This window comes from Camelina sativa, chromosome 11 (genome assembly GCF_030686135.1).
Source record: "Camelina sativa cultivar CO46 ecotype springtype chromosome 11, ASM3068613v1".
Classification (NCBI taxonomy): Eukaryota; Viridiplantae; Streptophyta; class Magnoliopsida; order Brassicales; family Brassicaceae; genus Camelina; species Camelina sativa.
The window spans coordinates 18,580,790-18,597,370 of NC_141890.1; the positions used below are offsets into that span (position 1 = coordinate 18,580,790).

Here is a 16,581-nt window from a genome sequence, read left to right on the forward strand (position 1 = left end):
TCGGGTTAACCTCTGTTCAATTCACTCGAGTAGAGTTGGACATAAACATATACAGTATGTATATATTTCGTATTTGTCCCGTATCCGTTATTTACCCCTTACTTGTTTCGAACAATCATTTTATCTTTTTGGGTATTAAATGTTGTAACAAATATATTTATATTTTTCTTCCAACAAAAAAATTTCACTCATTGAAAGAGGATTTGGTGACTTTGATTAGAGAATTTTTTAATACGGGATGCCGATAAAAGATTGAATTAAAGACCCAGTGTATGGTGGAGTTTAGGCCGATTAGTCTTTGTAACATGAGTTATAAAATTATTTCAAAAATCATGTGTTTCCGATTAAAGCGGTATCTACCTTCTATTATTTCAGAGACTTAATCGGTTTTTGTTTCTGGTCGTCTCATAACAGATAATATTCTTGTTGCTCAAGAAATGTTTCATGGGTTAAATACTAATAATCGATGTAAATTGAATTTTCTGGATTTTAAGACGGATATAAGTAAGGCGTATGATCGGATTGAATGAGATTTTTTGGAAGCAGTTATGGTTAGGTTAGGGTTTGATCGGAAGTAGATTTCCTGGATTATGTGGTGTGTCACCTCAGTTTCGTAACAAGTCCTTCTTAATGGTCAGCCCCGTGGTTCTGTTATACCTCAGAGAGGCTTACGCCAGGGTGATCCTCTCTCACCGTATTTGTTTATCCTTTGCACGGAGGTGTTGATAGCTAATATCAAAAAAGCTGAACGAGAGGATAAACTTACTGGTATTACGCTAGCTCGGGATTGCCCTACCATCTCGCATTTGCTTTTTGCAGATGATAGTTTGTTTTTCTGTAAGGTAGAAGCGACATAATGTAGTACGGTCATGGAAATCATAGGAAATTATGGAAAAGCGTCCAGACAGGAGGTTACCTTGGAGAAGTCGTCTATCATGTTTGGTAAAAACGTCCCAGAGGACTTAAGAACCCAATTAAAGTCTGTCATTTGTATTTCAAAAGAAGGCGGTATGGGTTCTTATTTGGGTATCCCTGAAAGCCTTCAAGATTCGCGAACTAAGGTTTTTAGTTATGATAATGATCGGTTAGATGATCGTGTGAATGGTTGGTCGGCAAAATATTTATCGAAAGGCGGCAAGGAAATCATGATCAAGTCAGTTGCGTTGGCTCTCCCAACTCATGTTATGTCCTGCTTTAAATTGCCACAAGAATTGACGTCTAAATTAACAAGTGCTATTTCAAGATTTTGGTGGCGGTCTAACGACAAAGCTCGTGGTTTGCACTGGGTAGCTTGGGATAAAATGTGTGATGATAAATGCGAAGGCGGTTTGGGTTTTCGAGATTTGGAGCAATTCAATGACGCGATGTTGGCGAAGCAGTATTGGCGGTTAATTCATTATCCGACATCTCTAATGGCCCATGTGATGCGAGGTCGATATTTTAGAAATAAACATCCTCTAATGGCCAAAAAGCCATACTCTCCCTCATTTGCTTGGAGGAGTATTTTTTCAATGAAACGCTTAGTGGAAGAAGGAGCAAGATGGGCATTAGGATCTGGTTGTGATATTTTGGTATGGAAAGATCTTTGGATACCGAATAGTCAAGCAAGACCAGCTAATGGTCGTGGGAGACTGCTCCATCCTAACTTAATGGTTAATCATTTGATCAACCCGCACACTATGGAATGGCATCTGCCCATCCTTGAGGAGTTCATGGATCCAGAGGATATTCAGATTATTCAGGCTATGCCAATCAGTAAATCCTATAAACCGGATCGACTGATTTGGCATTACACTAAATCCAGGAAATATACGGTCAAATCGGGTTATCGGCTAGCCCGTGATTTAGTTAAAGTAGGTGAGTCCGGACCAACGTGTACGACCCTTCGGGCTCAAGTTTGGAAACTTGACGTTCCCTCCAAGGTTCAACATTTCTTTTGGCAGATAGCATCCGGCTCTCTTCCGGTGTTGGAACGGCTAGCTCATCGGGGTGTTCGGTGTGGAAATCTTTGTACACGGTGTGGGCTGGTGGCTGAGACGATAAACCATGCTCTCTTTGAGTGTTCTCGGTCTCGTAGGATCTGGGATTTATCTCCGGTTACGTTAACATCCGATGGTTTTCCCTATGGCTCAGTTTATTCTAACTTAGACTTCTTATTCTGGCAGGCGACATCTCAATCGAGTGTCTCGGATATTAGTTTTCGGCTACCTTGGATTTTATGGTCAATTTGGAAGGATAGGAATAAAAAAGTTTTTCAGAGTATGGAGGCGGCCCCAATAGATATTATAAATCAGGCGGCTAATGATAGGATTTTGTGGGAGGAGGCGAGGTCATTCACAGGCAGAGCCATGGATTATTCGACATCTATGGAAAATCTGGAACCTTCTCCGCCATGTCAGGTTGATGGATCCTGGAAGGGGTCTGACTCCTTTGTGGGCTTGGGTTGGTGCTTTTGCAATAGAGAGGACAAAGTATTACTTATGGGAGCACGATGCTATAGACGAACACCCTCACCTCTACATTCGGAGTTACAAGCCTTGATCTGGGCTATGGAGTCTCTATTGGCGGCTGGCGTGGATTGTTCCCTTTTCAAGACTGACTGTGCAGAGCTAGTGGCGATGGTGCAATCTCCAGATGAATGGCCCGCATTCTCCAACATGTTGGACGACTTCAATTTACTTAGAGCTTCCATCCCCGGCTTCATCCTAAGCAGGATTCCGCGTTCGACAAATATGAGGGAAGACTGTCTAGCCCGTTCATCGCGTTCTTTAGATTCCAAAACTACTTTTGAAAACTTCTTCCCTCCGGTTTGGGAGTACTGTTTTAATTTAATGTTCGGTTGACAAAAAAAAAAACTTCACTCGTATTAAATATTTAAATAAAAAAATAAATTATATATTTTTCTAGGTTTTTCTTTTTTAATAAACTTATAATAACTTATTTGTATTTATTGTATGTTTTGAATTTTTGATTTTTTAGACTTGTGGTGATATGAAATTATACTTTTTTATGAGTAAGAGTCATAAAATATTTTCTCCATGATTTTGATTCTATGTGACTAACTGGACTCTCTTCCATCCCCAGAGTTGCCTTTTGGCTCCCAATTCCACCTAGTTCACCAATCAATCGAGTCATTGATTCGTCTTCTCATGGTTTGTTATTACCTAATTTAATAATTCATCATCTATTGCAAATCGACGTTAAAACTTTGCTCACAAGAAATCTGATTCTTGTTACCTAAACCTTGCTTCGAACACATAAATTTTCTTTGGTATCTTTACGGCTGATGAAGCTGAGGAGGAAAACTATGGATCAAGTGGGATGGGGGAGGGGAGGAGATTGTGCATGTTCATCTTCATACTATGATCATGCACATATACGTTAGTTGCATTTTTAAACATAAGATATATGGAAAGAAAATATTACCTATAACGTTATAATGAAGCATAGACATATAAGGATAGAGAAAAATTATGCTTCAAGCAAACCCTATAAAATCTTAATAAAATCTGCACATCTGATGCATACTAGTAGAAAAGGAATTGTTTGCAACCATTAACGAACCCGAACCAACTAACACTTGGTGGAGTATGCACAAACTTCCAAACTCGTTCCCAAAAAAGAAGACTAGTGATGTGAAGCAGGCTAATATATAACATAACTAGATCAAATATAATGAGAACAAGGTTATCTTTCGGAATTATCTCCCAGAACATCTTACCGGTGGCGAGATAGTCAAAGAAATTACTTACAAGTACAAGTTAAGAATAAAATATAAGAAAAGTCGGTGAGTAGTTTATGAAAAGCAACTGATCTTAGCATTTGGATACATCTTTCAATAGTGAGATAGTTTCCAGCTATCTATTAGGAACCTCGTCCCTAGGTGGCCTCCCTGAAGAAGATTTTCAAAATATGACCTATAAGTAGATTTGAGGTGTAACAAGTGAGGCCAGTTTAGAAGTTCCAAGCGAGACATATTAGATGTTGATGGTGGTCACCATTGCCCTTAAATTGGGGAGCGGAGTTGGACTAACAATTATGTACTTAAGTAAAGTGTTGTTAGGATTAGATAATTATATTGCGATATAAAGTTCAGAAGGAGGATTAGGAGAAGAGTAATGGTTTTTAAAGTAGTCTATATTGAGTAATTTAGGTTTGCTGATGGAAATGATAGAGGAAAAAGAGATAAAAGTTGTTTCTTTATATAGATAGTAAGATAGGTGTTAAATGCAATAGAAAAGGAGTTAAATGAAATATTAATCCCTTAAATAGATTTATGTAAGGATCCGATTTACTACGTAAGTATTTTTTAACCTAAAAAGTCATCTGGTTTCTGACCATCATACACAGAGCCGGCCAAAGGTACAAGCAAGCCAAGTTGGTGCTTGCGGCTGCCAAAATTATATATATTTAATCGGCCCAATTTTCATGAAAGAGTCATTAGTTCTGCTGGAAACCTACTTCAAGTAAAAGGACCAGTTCACAGTTTTGAACCACACATGGTTCATTTTTTACATTTTTCCTTTTTTTAAAAAAATAGCCAATTTTTTTTTTTTGGCTTGCAGCCACCAAAATCTCAGTGCCGGCTCTGATCATACATACATTACATACATACGTAGATTCATCTTCTTTCAGAGGACTCCATCTTCTGTGAAGAATCATTCTTACCCTCATGTTTCACAAGCTGGTGGGAATACTACATCAATTTAATGGGTATGGCAAGGATCAGTGGTGATAATGAACCTTCGCCATGATTTTTCTCAACTAGAGTCATAAAGCTTTTCTCTGACTAACTTTTACTCGCGTGAGTGGACTCTCTTCCATCAGAAAAGTTGCCTCTCATCTTTTGTTTCCACGATAACCTTATTTCACCAGTCAAGCAAGTGGTTGATTTGTCTTCTTATCGACTGACTCATCATTCGTCATTACAAGAAAACAGCCCGATAGCAACTACACTTTTAGTCATCTGGTAGTCGTAAAAATAGGAGTTACGACTAAATAGCAACTATTTCAAACAGTCATAATCGAGAGTTGCTAATTGTTGTAGTCGTAAACTAGTCGCCATTTAGCGACTAATGTATGTAGTCGTAATGTAGTCGTACACTATAGTAACTACAATGTGATTAAGAAACCTGGACAAATGGTCTTCTTACTATAGTCGGGAGATAGCCGTATAATTTTGGTGACTTGTTGGCGACTAACAGCTGACTAATACTATATTTATATGTATTAATCACTATATAGTCAATTAAGTTAGTGAATTTATAGTTACTATTGTTAGGACTATTTTGCGACTAATGTTTTCAAAAATTGAATATAGCATGCCCTAATTCCTATTTGTTTCATTCCTGTCGACCACACCAAAAAGAATAATTCAAATTTGGAAATCTAAAGCAACACATAATATTGAAATTAAGAAATACATTGTACTTGCTCAAGTTACCGAAATTACAAAAAGTACAACACATTCTTAAAATGCCATTGAGTTCATCAGAAAAGAGTTAATCCAGACATAGAGAAACGTATGAAGCAGATGTTGATAGAGTTGAAGTTGGATCTTTTTAGTGAAGAGGGTTTGTGGTTGTCTCTTTAGATGAATGGGTTACCATGAAATTTTGGAACCATGGGTCACATTCCTGCAGAAACTTCTCCACCAAGGAGAAGTGGTAAATCTTGTCCTTCTGCTCAACAATAACTTCAGATTGCTCAGCAATTTCTGCATCACGCCTCAATGTATGAGCAACCTGCTCTTCTATCATGTGTTGCGCTTCTTTCAACTGTTCTTGCAGAGCCACAAAAGTAGAAGAGTCACCTGCTTGATTCTGCTTGCCATTCACAAGCCAGTCATGGAGGCTTCCAACTCCATAAGGTTTTCCTCTTGAGTCCTTCTCAGTGGACAGCAAAGTAAGAGAAAACCAGAGATTAGAGCATGAAAAATTAAACTCCAAGTCTATAAATGTGTATTGTTAAAATAAAATGTAACCTGAAGAAAGATTGTTGTATATTCTTCTGTTGTGAGCTCCCGTGGCTATGGATATCCATCTAACACAACAGAAGGATCTTCCTCGAGCTTAGAAAACCTCTCTTGCACATTCTTCTCATATGTTTGTACAATCTTCTTTGCCCTCCTATCAACATATATACCAACAGGCTTTGTATTTGCCTTGAAGAAAGCCTCACCAATACAAACTTCTCTTCCCAATTCCTCTTCCAGCAATGTTAGAAAACAAACTAGGATTAATTAAAAAAATAACAGCTACGTCAAAATTAAAAGTGGCAAAGGTGTAACAACAGAATTGACTCACCATTTTGCCTTGAATATGTCGATACGACTTTTGCTCTGAGAGGTGGACGTGAGGACCGAGGCCGTTATGGTCAGACATACATGCAAAGGAATAGCTTTTACTCCTTTGTTGTGCTTCTTCAGTGTCCTAGTAATCTGTCATTGTTTTCCAGACAATATTTCCAATCCATTTAGGTTGTCGTGTACTAGTTCTCACGGTGCTAACCATGTCTTTGAGCCGATTTTGACAGATGACCTCGAAATAAGCTTGAACAGTCTCAATTAGAAGAGGATTCTAGGTGTGAGTTTTCTACAAAAAAAAAGGAGCTAATGTGTCCAACCCCCACAGCCATTATTTTGTATTGTAGGTTTGCTATTTGCAAAAGACAAGAATTGGCCACTCCCACTTCAAATTCAGATAAAAAAATATCTGTCACTTCATCGAACCTCTCGTAAATCCACTCCCGATAAATACCGCCATTACCACCATAATTGTAATATCCTGCCATTATAATTTTTTTTTCCTTTTTATAGAGAAAATATAAGACTATATAATAAAAGAGAAAACATAAGACTATATAATAAATGCCAAACTCTTTTTTTGAATTAGATTTTATTTTTTCATGCTTGTTTTTTTTGAAGGGTTTGGTGTGTTAATTCGGAATGAAGAGAAGAAAGGGGTGAATTTTGTTTTTATAGACCAACCCCAGGTGACTAAAATGCAACTACTATGCAAAAGTTGGTACACCAACCCCCAAACGAAAACACGTTTAAACTGTAAATTACGTCTATTTTGTGACTACTTTACGACTATTTAACGACCGCCGTAAGAGTCGCATAGTAGTCGCCAAAATAACGACTATTTATTCGGGTCGTTAGCATAGTCGTCAAAATAGCTACTACGGTACGACTATTTTTAAAAATAGTCGTTAAAGAGTCGTTAACATACAACCACTTTACCGACTACGTCAATGGTCGCTGGTTAGTTAATAAATAGCGACTAATCATCACTAGTCTCAATGGAGTCGCATAGTAATCGCAATCTGGTCGTCAAATTTTAGTCGCTAAATGTAGTCGCTATTAAGCTGTTTTCTTGTAGTGCGTTGCAAAAAAGAATTTGATCTTTAAGCTCAGAAGAGATTTGATTCTCTTTATCTAACCTTTCTTCGAACACATAAAGTTCATTCAGTGTCTTTGCAGCTGGGGTTGAGTAGATATTTAGATCCTTGAACTAATGTAGGAGAGAGTGAAAATAAAGAATGAGAGATAGAAGATATCAAGGGTAGAGAGGAGATAAAGAGGTGTCACACTCCGGTTTTAGAGACTTGCGGAGAGATTTAAAAAAATTAATTTGGCCACCAGTGTCACCAAAGTGCACTTATCTTTTCGGTCAAAGGTCCTGAGAGAACTCTACAGTTAAGCATGCTTATGCTGGAGTAGTCTCAGGATGGGTGACCTTTCGGGAAGTGACTGTCAGAACTGTGCGAGTGAGGACAAAACTCAGGGAAAGATCATGTGCTGATTTGTAGGGACGGTAACAAGTCTTTAAAGCCTCCCGGAGGTAGCAAACCGGCTGTCGGATATGGATAGGCTCTAGGGCCTAGTGAGAGGACGTGAGACCCATTAAGGAAAGTGGGTCCATGGACTGGGATTGGACATGGACCCACTAAGAAGTGGTGGTCGAAGAGTTACAAGTCGTATCAGAGCCGAACCCAGACGAGTGTGGAGTCGAGCGGGCTCACACCGTCGGGGGTGACGGTCTTGGTGCGCAACGAGGACGTTGCGATCTGTTAGTGGGGGTGAATTGTGACACCACGGTTTCAAAGACTTGCGGAGAGGTTTAAAAGAATTGATTTGACCACCTATGTCACCAAAGTGCACTTATCTTTTCGGTCAAAGGTCCTGATAGAACTTGAGTAGTCTCAAGATGGATGACCTTCCGGGAAGTGACTGTCGGAACTGTGGGAGTGAGGACAAAACACAGGGAAAGATCATGTGGTGATTTGTAGGGACGGTAACAAGTCTTTAAAGCCTCCCGGACGTAGCAAATCGGCCGTCGGATATAGATTGGCTCACAGGCCTAGTGTGAGGACGTGAGACCCATTAAAAAAGTGGGTCCATGGACTGAGATTAGACATGGACCCAATAAAAAGTGGCGATCGGAGAGTTACAAGAGTGATATATTGTTCTCTGATTAGTTTCATTAAGAAGACAGTAAAATGGGATATTTGTTTAAATACTCAGGTTCACACAAGATACTCATATAATGACAATTTGGTACATAAGTGAGTCGGAACCTCTAGTTTAACTAATGTCTGCTAGATAATCCCTTTTATAGCTTCGTTTCCTCAAATATCTTTGTAATCATGATAGATGACTGTTAGGAAAATAATTGTTGGAATTGTGCGAGCGAGAATAAAACACCTAAAAAATTATATGATAATCATAGGATCAATAAAATAAATATTTCAAATTTTTAAGATGTAGCAAACCAGTCATCAATTAAGAATAAATCGACGAAATAAGAAAAGATGTGGGGCTTAATAAAAGATTGCAATCGGGCGTTACAATGGTATCGCGTGATTATTGAACTTGTTAGGGAGGAGTAATTAGTTTAATCCCAAAATTGCATTTTAGTGAGTAAGTGTCAATTTGAGGAATGTAGGGTAATACGTGTAACGTTCACTTTTCTTTCTTGAACACTTGTTACGGAATTTGGCCGCAATAGACCATAGTCGTAGAAATCAAAACCCTTTCAAACCACTTTTTTGTTGTTGTTTTTAGTATATTTTATAGTTTTGCTCTAGTCTTATATTAGAGTGACAAAATATAATAAAAATATCACAAAAATTATATCTGATTTCATCTATATATATATAATTAAAATAATTATATATAATTACTAAAAATCTGATTTCATCTTTACTGTGATGTAACTAACCCATCAATTTGCCTGGAACAACAATTGTATTTGGATTCTTAAGTTCTATATAATTCTACTTAGTCGAAAAAGTAATACCACATAATTATAAATCTTTATGTTTTTAAATTATTTGTTTATTAAACTAATGATGGAGGATTCTATGTAAATATTACACTCGGTTTGGTGTAATTGAATAGATTCAAGAATATATACGATCGACAGTCCTCAGTCCCTGTTTATTGATCGATCGATTTGCAAATTACTTGCTATTGCATTAATAAGCATGCATATTAGTTTTGAGGTAGTAAAGGTTAGAATGGTATATATTTTCTAACATTCTATTGTTAAGATCGTATGGAATTGATAAGCATGTTATTTATTATTTTTTTTGTCACGATGATAAGCATGTTAAGACTTTTAAATTTGTGTATGGTTGTAAAAGGATTTATAAAGTCCATGAAAAATGAAAAATATTCGTACACATATGGAGTTCATTCGTATGAAGTATAAGGGAAGTTAAAATGCAATTCATATAGCGGTTTAATCTTCGGCAGTGTGGCGGTTTAATGAGATTCTGAATCCTAGAATACAACCGTGTTAAAACTACACTCGATTATAGAATTTACGAACGATTCTACGATATACTCTCAAAACTTACTTTTTGCTAAGAGACAAGGCATACTTGCTGGAAGCTTTTGTGTTTAGCAAATTGGATCGGACGCGATCTGATTGGATGCTTTCAGAGAGAATGGGACACTTTATTTGTAGAGAAGAGTATCTTGATCCGCAAGTCATAGAGGGATTCTGCTAAAGATTCGAAAATATTCGGCCTTGTTCCAGAAAGAGAAAGATTCAAAAATAGCACGATATATTATACAAATTTTTGAATATGCACTCTAAGTTTACTGTATATTATATAAAAGTTATTCTATCTTATATAAAATTTACATTCGACATCTGTTACTTGCTTAGTTTTCTAAGTCCCAAGTTTTAATTAATATGTGTTAACAATAATTCCAAAATTTAGTAGTTCATATAGCTTCTACCTAGGTTTCGTATTTGATAAAAAAAAAAAATTTAACTGAGTTTATACTTGGAGAAAATAATTGATTAATGTAAAATACATATTCAAAACGTTTGACTTTATGTTCTGATTATTGAGTTACACGACCAAGTGTTGAAACATTAATTCTAGCGTTCGTGGCTTCTTCAACATAATTCTGGTTTGATGTAGAATTTTAGTTAAAAGTCAATTTCTACAGTAAGACTCACTTTATATTAAAACATTAAATAAAAACGCGGCTCTCTCATAGCTCTCTTGGATCCAAAATAGATGAACTCGTTTACTACTTTTTTGGTATTGGGGATTGTCTTGTATAGTTGTATTGTAATGTTCCAAACTTTGGCCTTTGCTCTTTCTTCGTATTTGCACTGGTTTTCCATTTTGAATGGATGAAGGCAAAGGTTTTGAAAAAAAAAAAGAGAGTCAATTTCTACAGTTTTATATTTCTTTATTTATTATAAAATCTATTTCATCAAAATTATCTACAGAAAGTATACATGCACAAATGAAGAAAAAAATATCCAATATTTCCAGTTTCCTCTATTATATATTTCTATCTTTCTTTTGTTTCCAATTAATTTAAATAGAAATAAATATCAGAAATAATAGTCATCTATAAAGGGGTCAAGGGGATGTAATATGCACTCCCATTAGAGGAAACTAATTTCTAAGATATAGTTTTCCATTTTCCAAGAAAATTATATAACATTATAAATATAATTTTGTATATTATTTGTTAGGTATAATATTTTTATTATTTGTTATTTATTTTTACTTTTCTAAATAAGTTAGATATTCATTATAAATAATCGGTGCAAAATACATAAAGTATTCTTTATTTATTGATACTTTTTACATATTAATTAAAAATAATTAACGAACAATAGTCGTTAGATAGTACATATAATTGGCGCGTACTATTTTAAATATTCGCTATACTTGTTCGGTATTTTAGTACAAAGTTATTAAAAATGTCATATTGTTTGGTAGTTTATGTAAAAACTTAAAAATATTGGGAAAAATAAGAAGATTGTGAATTTTATTGGAGAGTCAAAGCAGAAATCTTTAATTACTATCTTCCTAGAAATAAAATAAATATTCTAAAAGTTATTTGCCCTTCTATATAAATTAGGCTCTTCCTCTTTGTTCCCTTCAGTCATTTTGAGATTGGGTTTTACAAAAGATTAGACAATAGCTATGAGTTTAAGGAGTGGTGTTAAGGAAACCAAACCAGTCGTTGAACCAGTTGACGTTGACGTTGAGGAGTGTGGGGTTTGTCTCGAGTCATTGCCAAACAATGATGATGAACGGACTCTTGTTAAGCTTCGATGTCGCCACCAGTTTCATCTCGGTAAGTATTTTGTTATCTTTTGTTTGTCAAAGAGCACCCAATTATTTTTTTTTAATAGGATTAATCACGTTTCACGAAAAATAATCCATTTTCATTTGATTTGTTTCTGTTGATTTAGATACATATTAGACTACATATAACACTACTCCTCTTCGGTTTTTGTTTGTGAAGACCACCAAAAATTAATTTTCAATGGAATTTCGTGTTTCAAAAATAAATCCATTTTCATCAGATCTGTTTCTGCTGATTTCATTTTAATACATATAAGACTACTTCCTTTTCGATTTGTTTGCAGATTCTTAATATTTGTTTTGTTTTCTATGGTTTTGTTGTGAATATATTCTTGAAGGAATTATTGTATGCAGACTCTTAGTTCCACGGCTTGTATATTTGTTTTTCTGTCTCCCACCTTGTTTGATGCATTTATTAATTCATACCTAGCATTACAATACTGGTTATTCTGATTATATCAACACTAGATCTCTGAGACATCCTTGGTTGTCTATATATTTATGACGACCAAAATTTATGTCTATGTATTTATGTCGGCCAAAATTATCCCAACATATATATGAGATTATTTAGCAAATTAGTATGATATATTGTTGCCTGACAAAATTCATTAGGAACTTTTAAAATTATAACCCATCACTGCTAATAGTTTTGGTTTTTCTTGTAAGCTATGTTGTAACAATTATAACCAATTTATTTCTTGACATCTTTCCCTACAGATTGCATCGGCTCAGCGTTCAATTTTAAGAAGAGCATGGAATGTCCAAACTGTAGACAGATAGAGAAAGGTCAATGGATGTTGCCAAACCCTGAAGAGCCTTCGTTTCCCCAATTCACTTTGGATATTGTGCATGATGAAATTGGAGTTGATATACCTGACTCGGTAACAGATCTATACCTTAATTTTACCAAAAATGTCTCGTATTATATTAGGTTTGGAATTTCATATTATTCAGAGAGTACTTAACATATTCATTTGTTCTTTCAGCCAACCTTGGTGAGGTCTGACAGTGTGTCGTCTTCTGTTGAAAGTTATATCGATAGAATCTTCTCCTACACTCCACCTATGAGCGTTGCATATGATCCGGACCCTGTGCACCCTCCATTTGCTCCAAACCCTGTGCACCCTCCATTTGCTCCGAGCCATGTGTACCCTCCATTTGCTCCGAGCCATGTGTACCCTCCATATGCTCCGAATCCTATGCACCGTCCCTATGCTCCGGACCAATTAGTCCGTGACAGTGGCAATGCGGGGTTTGACATATGGAGGCATGACCCTTTCTCGGACACGAGGGTGCAGCGTCAGATAGAAGAACACTTACGCCTTATTGCTAATAGCGAAAATCGCTTACAAGCAATAATGTTTGAGAATTATGGCACCGGAGGAACTGGGGGAGGGGGTGAAAGCAGCGGTGGGGAAGGCGATGAAAGCAGCGGTGGGGGAGGCGATGAAAGCAGCGATGGTGATGCGGCAGGAGGGACAGAAATGACGGAAGAGTAGCAACTGAAAATGATAGTGACAAAAGCAAGAAGTTGTGGCTCGAACATAATATGGTTTATGTGATCTCTTTGCTTCATTTAGTTTTTTTTTTGTTTTGTTGCTTTTTCTTCATCAAACTATCAAATTTCATGGTTTTTGTTTGTTTTGTTCTTGTTACATTTGGTTTTTGTTATGGACAACTTGGCATTGAAGTTCTTGGTGCATCTTAACAGTATTTATGGCTTCTTTTTGTTTTATGTATAATATTAGACTAACCCAAATGTTTAAAGTTAAAAGAAAAAAAATTTATTGTTTTAATAAAACGTTGGCAACCAAATACAAAACATAGTAAACGATTTTCAATATGACTTTACCGATCTAGCAATAAAGACCATATCTTATATCATTCAAATTAACAAAAAAAAATGAATATAAAAAAATAGATTTTGTTTCCCTTCAAACATAACGCAAAGAAATTATCGTAGAATATTTTAAAATACATTGAGGTAAAAAATACGTTGATCGAAAAGTATTAATTATGAAGTGGAAAAAAGTTTTTTTTTTTAAATAGACAGAAAGATTTAAATTAATCTTAAATAGAAATAAAATGAAATATGTGGATTCCAAAATATTGATAAATAAAATATATAGAAACAAATTTTGAAAGGAACTAAATCTCTTTTCATTATTTAATTTGTAGTTTGAATATTGACTCAAAATTAAAGTCTTAATAAAAACTAAGTAATCAAAATTTATGACTAAGACTTATTAATTTTATTAATCCGCATAATTTTAATTTTATTTACTGATGTGAAAATTTTAACACATTTTCTCTTTTTGTCAACCACATATTAATTAGAAGGAAACTCCAAGATTGATAGTCTAAACTGGAGGAAAATAGTTCACAAAGGAAGTTTCTACAATTAAAATTCTAAATGACTGAGCGAGGTAATCTAAACACAAATTATTTTATTCAAAGGTTGAGTAATATATCACTGTTTTTTAATCACAATATATGCAGAAAAATATGATAATCATATGTTAATTAATATATATTATATTATAATTTAAAAATTAGATCAAAGAAAGATGAGAATCATCAAATTTAACAAATATTCCTAATATAATAATTTAAAACAAATCATACGGTCTAAATTGATATCTTAGTTTTTCAAATTTTAATCGGCTAACAATTATTAAAAAAAATAATCTAGCATAAATTAGAGATAGAAAGTGACTTTTTTTTGGAAACTAATAATAATTAAAAATATTTTATTAGTCAAATATTTAATTTAAAATTTTACCCTTTACCAATGACATTTGATGTAATTTTTTTTAATCAAAAAAGTGTAAAAACTATGGATACTTCTTCCTTAGAGTAGCACAACTGTCCAGATTTTTTTTTTAACATTGATTTGTTTTAGTTATTTTAAGATATAGTTGGGCCGAACTATTTTAAATATAAGCACGAACTATCTTAAAAATCTGTTATGTATTGATATTTTACCATATATGTTAGAAATCTGTTATAAATATAATTGGCGCGAATTACATTAAATAGTCGTTAAATACTTATAATTGGCGCATAATTTAAGATTGGGAACTAATTTACTATAAAATATTAAAATGATCATATTATTTGGTAGTTTATGTAAAACTATAGAAAGAACATAAGGATATTGTTAAGTTTGTAGGAGAGTCAAAGCAGAAGTCTTAACTATTTTACTAAAAAAAAATCAATATTTATGAGAAATTGCATCAACCAATATTTTCCCATCTATATAAATTAGACTCTTCCTCTCTGTTCCCTTCAGAGATTTTGAAATTAGGTTTGTTTACATAACGTTTGACTATAGCTATGAGACTATGAGTTTAGAGAGTGATGTTAATAAGGAAACCAAACGAGTTGTTGAACCAGTTGACGTTGACGATTGTGTGGTTTGTCTGGAGCCATTGGCAAACAATGATGATGCACGAGCTCTTGTTAAGCTTCGTTGTCGCCATCTCTTTAATTTGGGTGAACATTTTGTTCATTTTTCTTAAATAGGATTAATTAATCTCGTTTCAAGAAAAATAAATCCATTTTCAAGTCTATATTTCATTTAATTTGTTTCTGTTGATTTATATACATCATCTTACTCTACGTCCCTTATAGATTTGTTCCTAGATTCTTACTATTTGTTTTTTGTTTTTTTTAAATCGATTTGTTGTGAATCCATTAACTCAGATCTGCATTATAATATTAGTTCTAAAATTATACAATACTCTCTGAGAAATCCTTGATTATCTATAATATTTGTTGGCTATTTGTTTTTTTTTCTTATGATTTTTTAAAATTGTAAATCATCCGCCAATAGTTTTGGTTTTTCTTATAAGCTATTGGTTACATCTATCAATTTCTTGCTTGACATGTTTCCCTACAGATTGTATAGGTTCATATTTTAATTTTAAGACGAGCATGGAATGTCCATGCTGTAGACAAATAGAGAAAGGTCAATGGATGTTGCCAAAACCTGTTGAGCCTTCATTTCCATCGTTTCCGGTCTCGGTAACAGATATATACCTTAATTTTATTAGGTTTGGAATTGACATTATTTAATGAGTACTTAACATATTGACGATTCATTTTTGGTTCAGCCAACCATGGTATGGAATGACGATGTGATTTCTTCTGTTGAAAGTCATATCGCTACCAATCCACCTATGCACCGTCCATATGTTCCTATCCATCCTCCATTTGCTCCTATCCAGTCTCCACATGCTCCGAACGAAATCCCTCTCAACGACAATATGATGTTTAGGGATGACTCTTTCTTGGAGACGAGGATGCATCGTCAGGTAGAAGAACACTTACCCATGAGTGCTGATACCGTACGTCGCTACCACGCAATGATGTATGAGTATTATGGCATCACTGGAAGAACTGGTATTTTGGCGGTGAAAGCAGCGGTGGTAATGTGGTGGCCGAGGAAGTTGCGGCAGGGGAAGCGGCTGGAGGGCAGAAATGATGGAAGCGTAGTAAGGGGAAATGATAGTGACAAAAGCAGAATGTTGTGGCTTCTTTTTTATCTTCGTTTCATATAGACTTTGCATCATTTAGTTTTTCTTTTTCCTGTCGCCTTTTGTTTATCAAACTTTTCTTAATATTAAATGTCATGGTCGTGTTTTTTTTTTCTTTTTCTATAAACAAATCCCATATATTAAGTTATCGGACTTTTTTCGAGAGAGAGCTACTTACGTGTTGGCAAACTTATATGGAAAAAACAGAAATCTTGTGCTCTTTCACATTTCGCAAGTTTATCAGTACAAATATTATCATTTTTGAGGAATAAATCTAATACTAAAATTAGCAAATATGTCTCTGAAATAAATGAAGTCTTTCAATTCGGATGAAAAGGTCGGCCAATCTTTGATATTAGATGTCATCGTGAGGAGGTCTGAGCAATCTGTAGCAAAATAGATCTCTATC

At 34.8% G+C, this 16,581-nt stretch overlaps 1 protein-coding gene across 1 annotated transcript; it reads left to right on the top strand.

The window, feature by feature from the left end:
• Window positions 1–11,390: 11,390 nt before the first annotated feature.
• On the top strand, window positions 11,391–13,380 carry LOC147934209 (uncharacterized). The gene is made up of 3 exons (XM_087476332.1): window positions 11,391–11,620; window positions 12,352–12,515; window positions 12,621–13,380. The coding sequence occupies exons 1-3, from the start codon at window positions 11,467–11,469 to the stop codon at window positions 13,131–13,133; spliced, it is 831 nt and encodes a 276-aa protein (XP_087332458.1). The 5' UTR covers window positions 11,391–11,466; the 3' UTR covers window positions 13,134–13,380.
• Window positions 13,381–16,581: the final 3,201 nt, after the last annotated feature.

Bases quoted from the DNA above. Each gene is read 5' to 3' on its own strand.
- LOC147934209 (XM_087476332.1), top strand. From the start codon at position 11,467: ATGAGTTTAAGGAGTGGTGTTAAGGAAACCAAACCAGTCGTTGAACCA. The intron at 11,621-12,351 runs GTAAGTATTTTG...CTTTCCCTACAG, and splicing joins TCGCCACCAGTTTCATCTCG to ATTGCATCGGCTCAGCGTTC. The intron at 12,516-12,620 runs GTAACAGATCTA...TTGTTCTTTCAG, and splicing joins GAGTTGATATACCTGACTCG to CCAACCTTGGTGAGGTCTGA.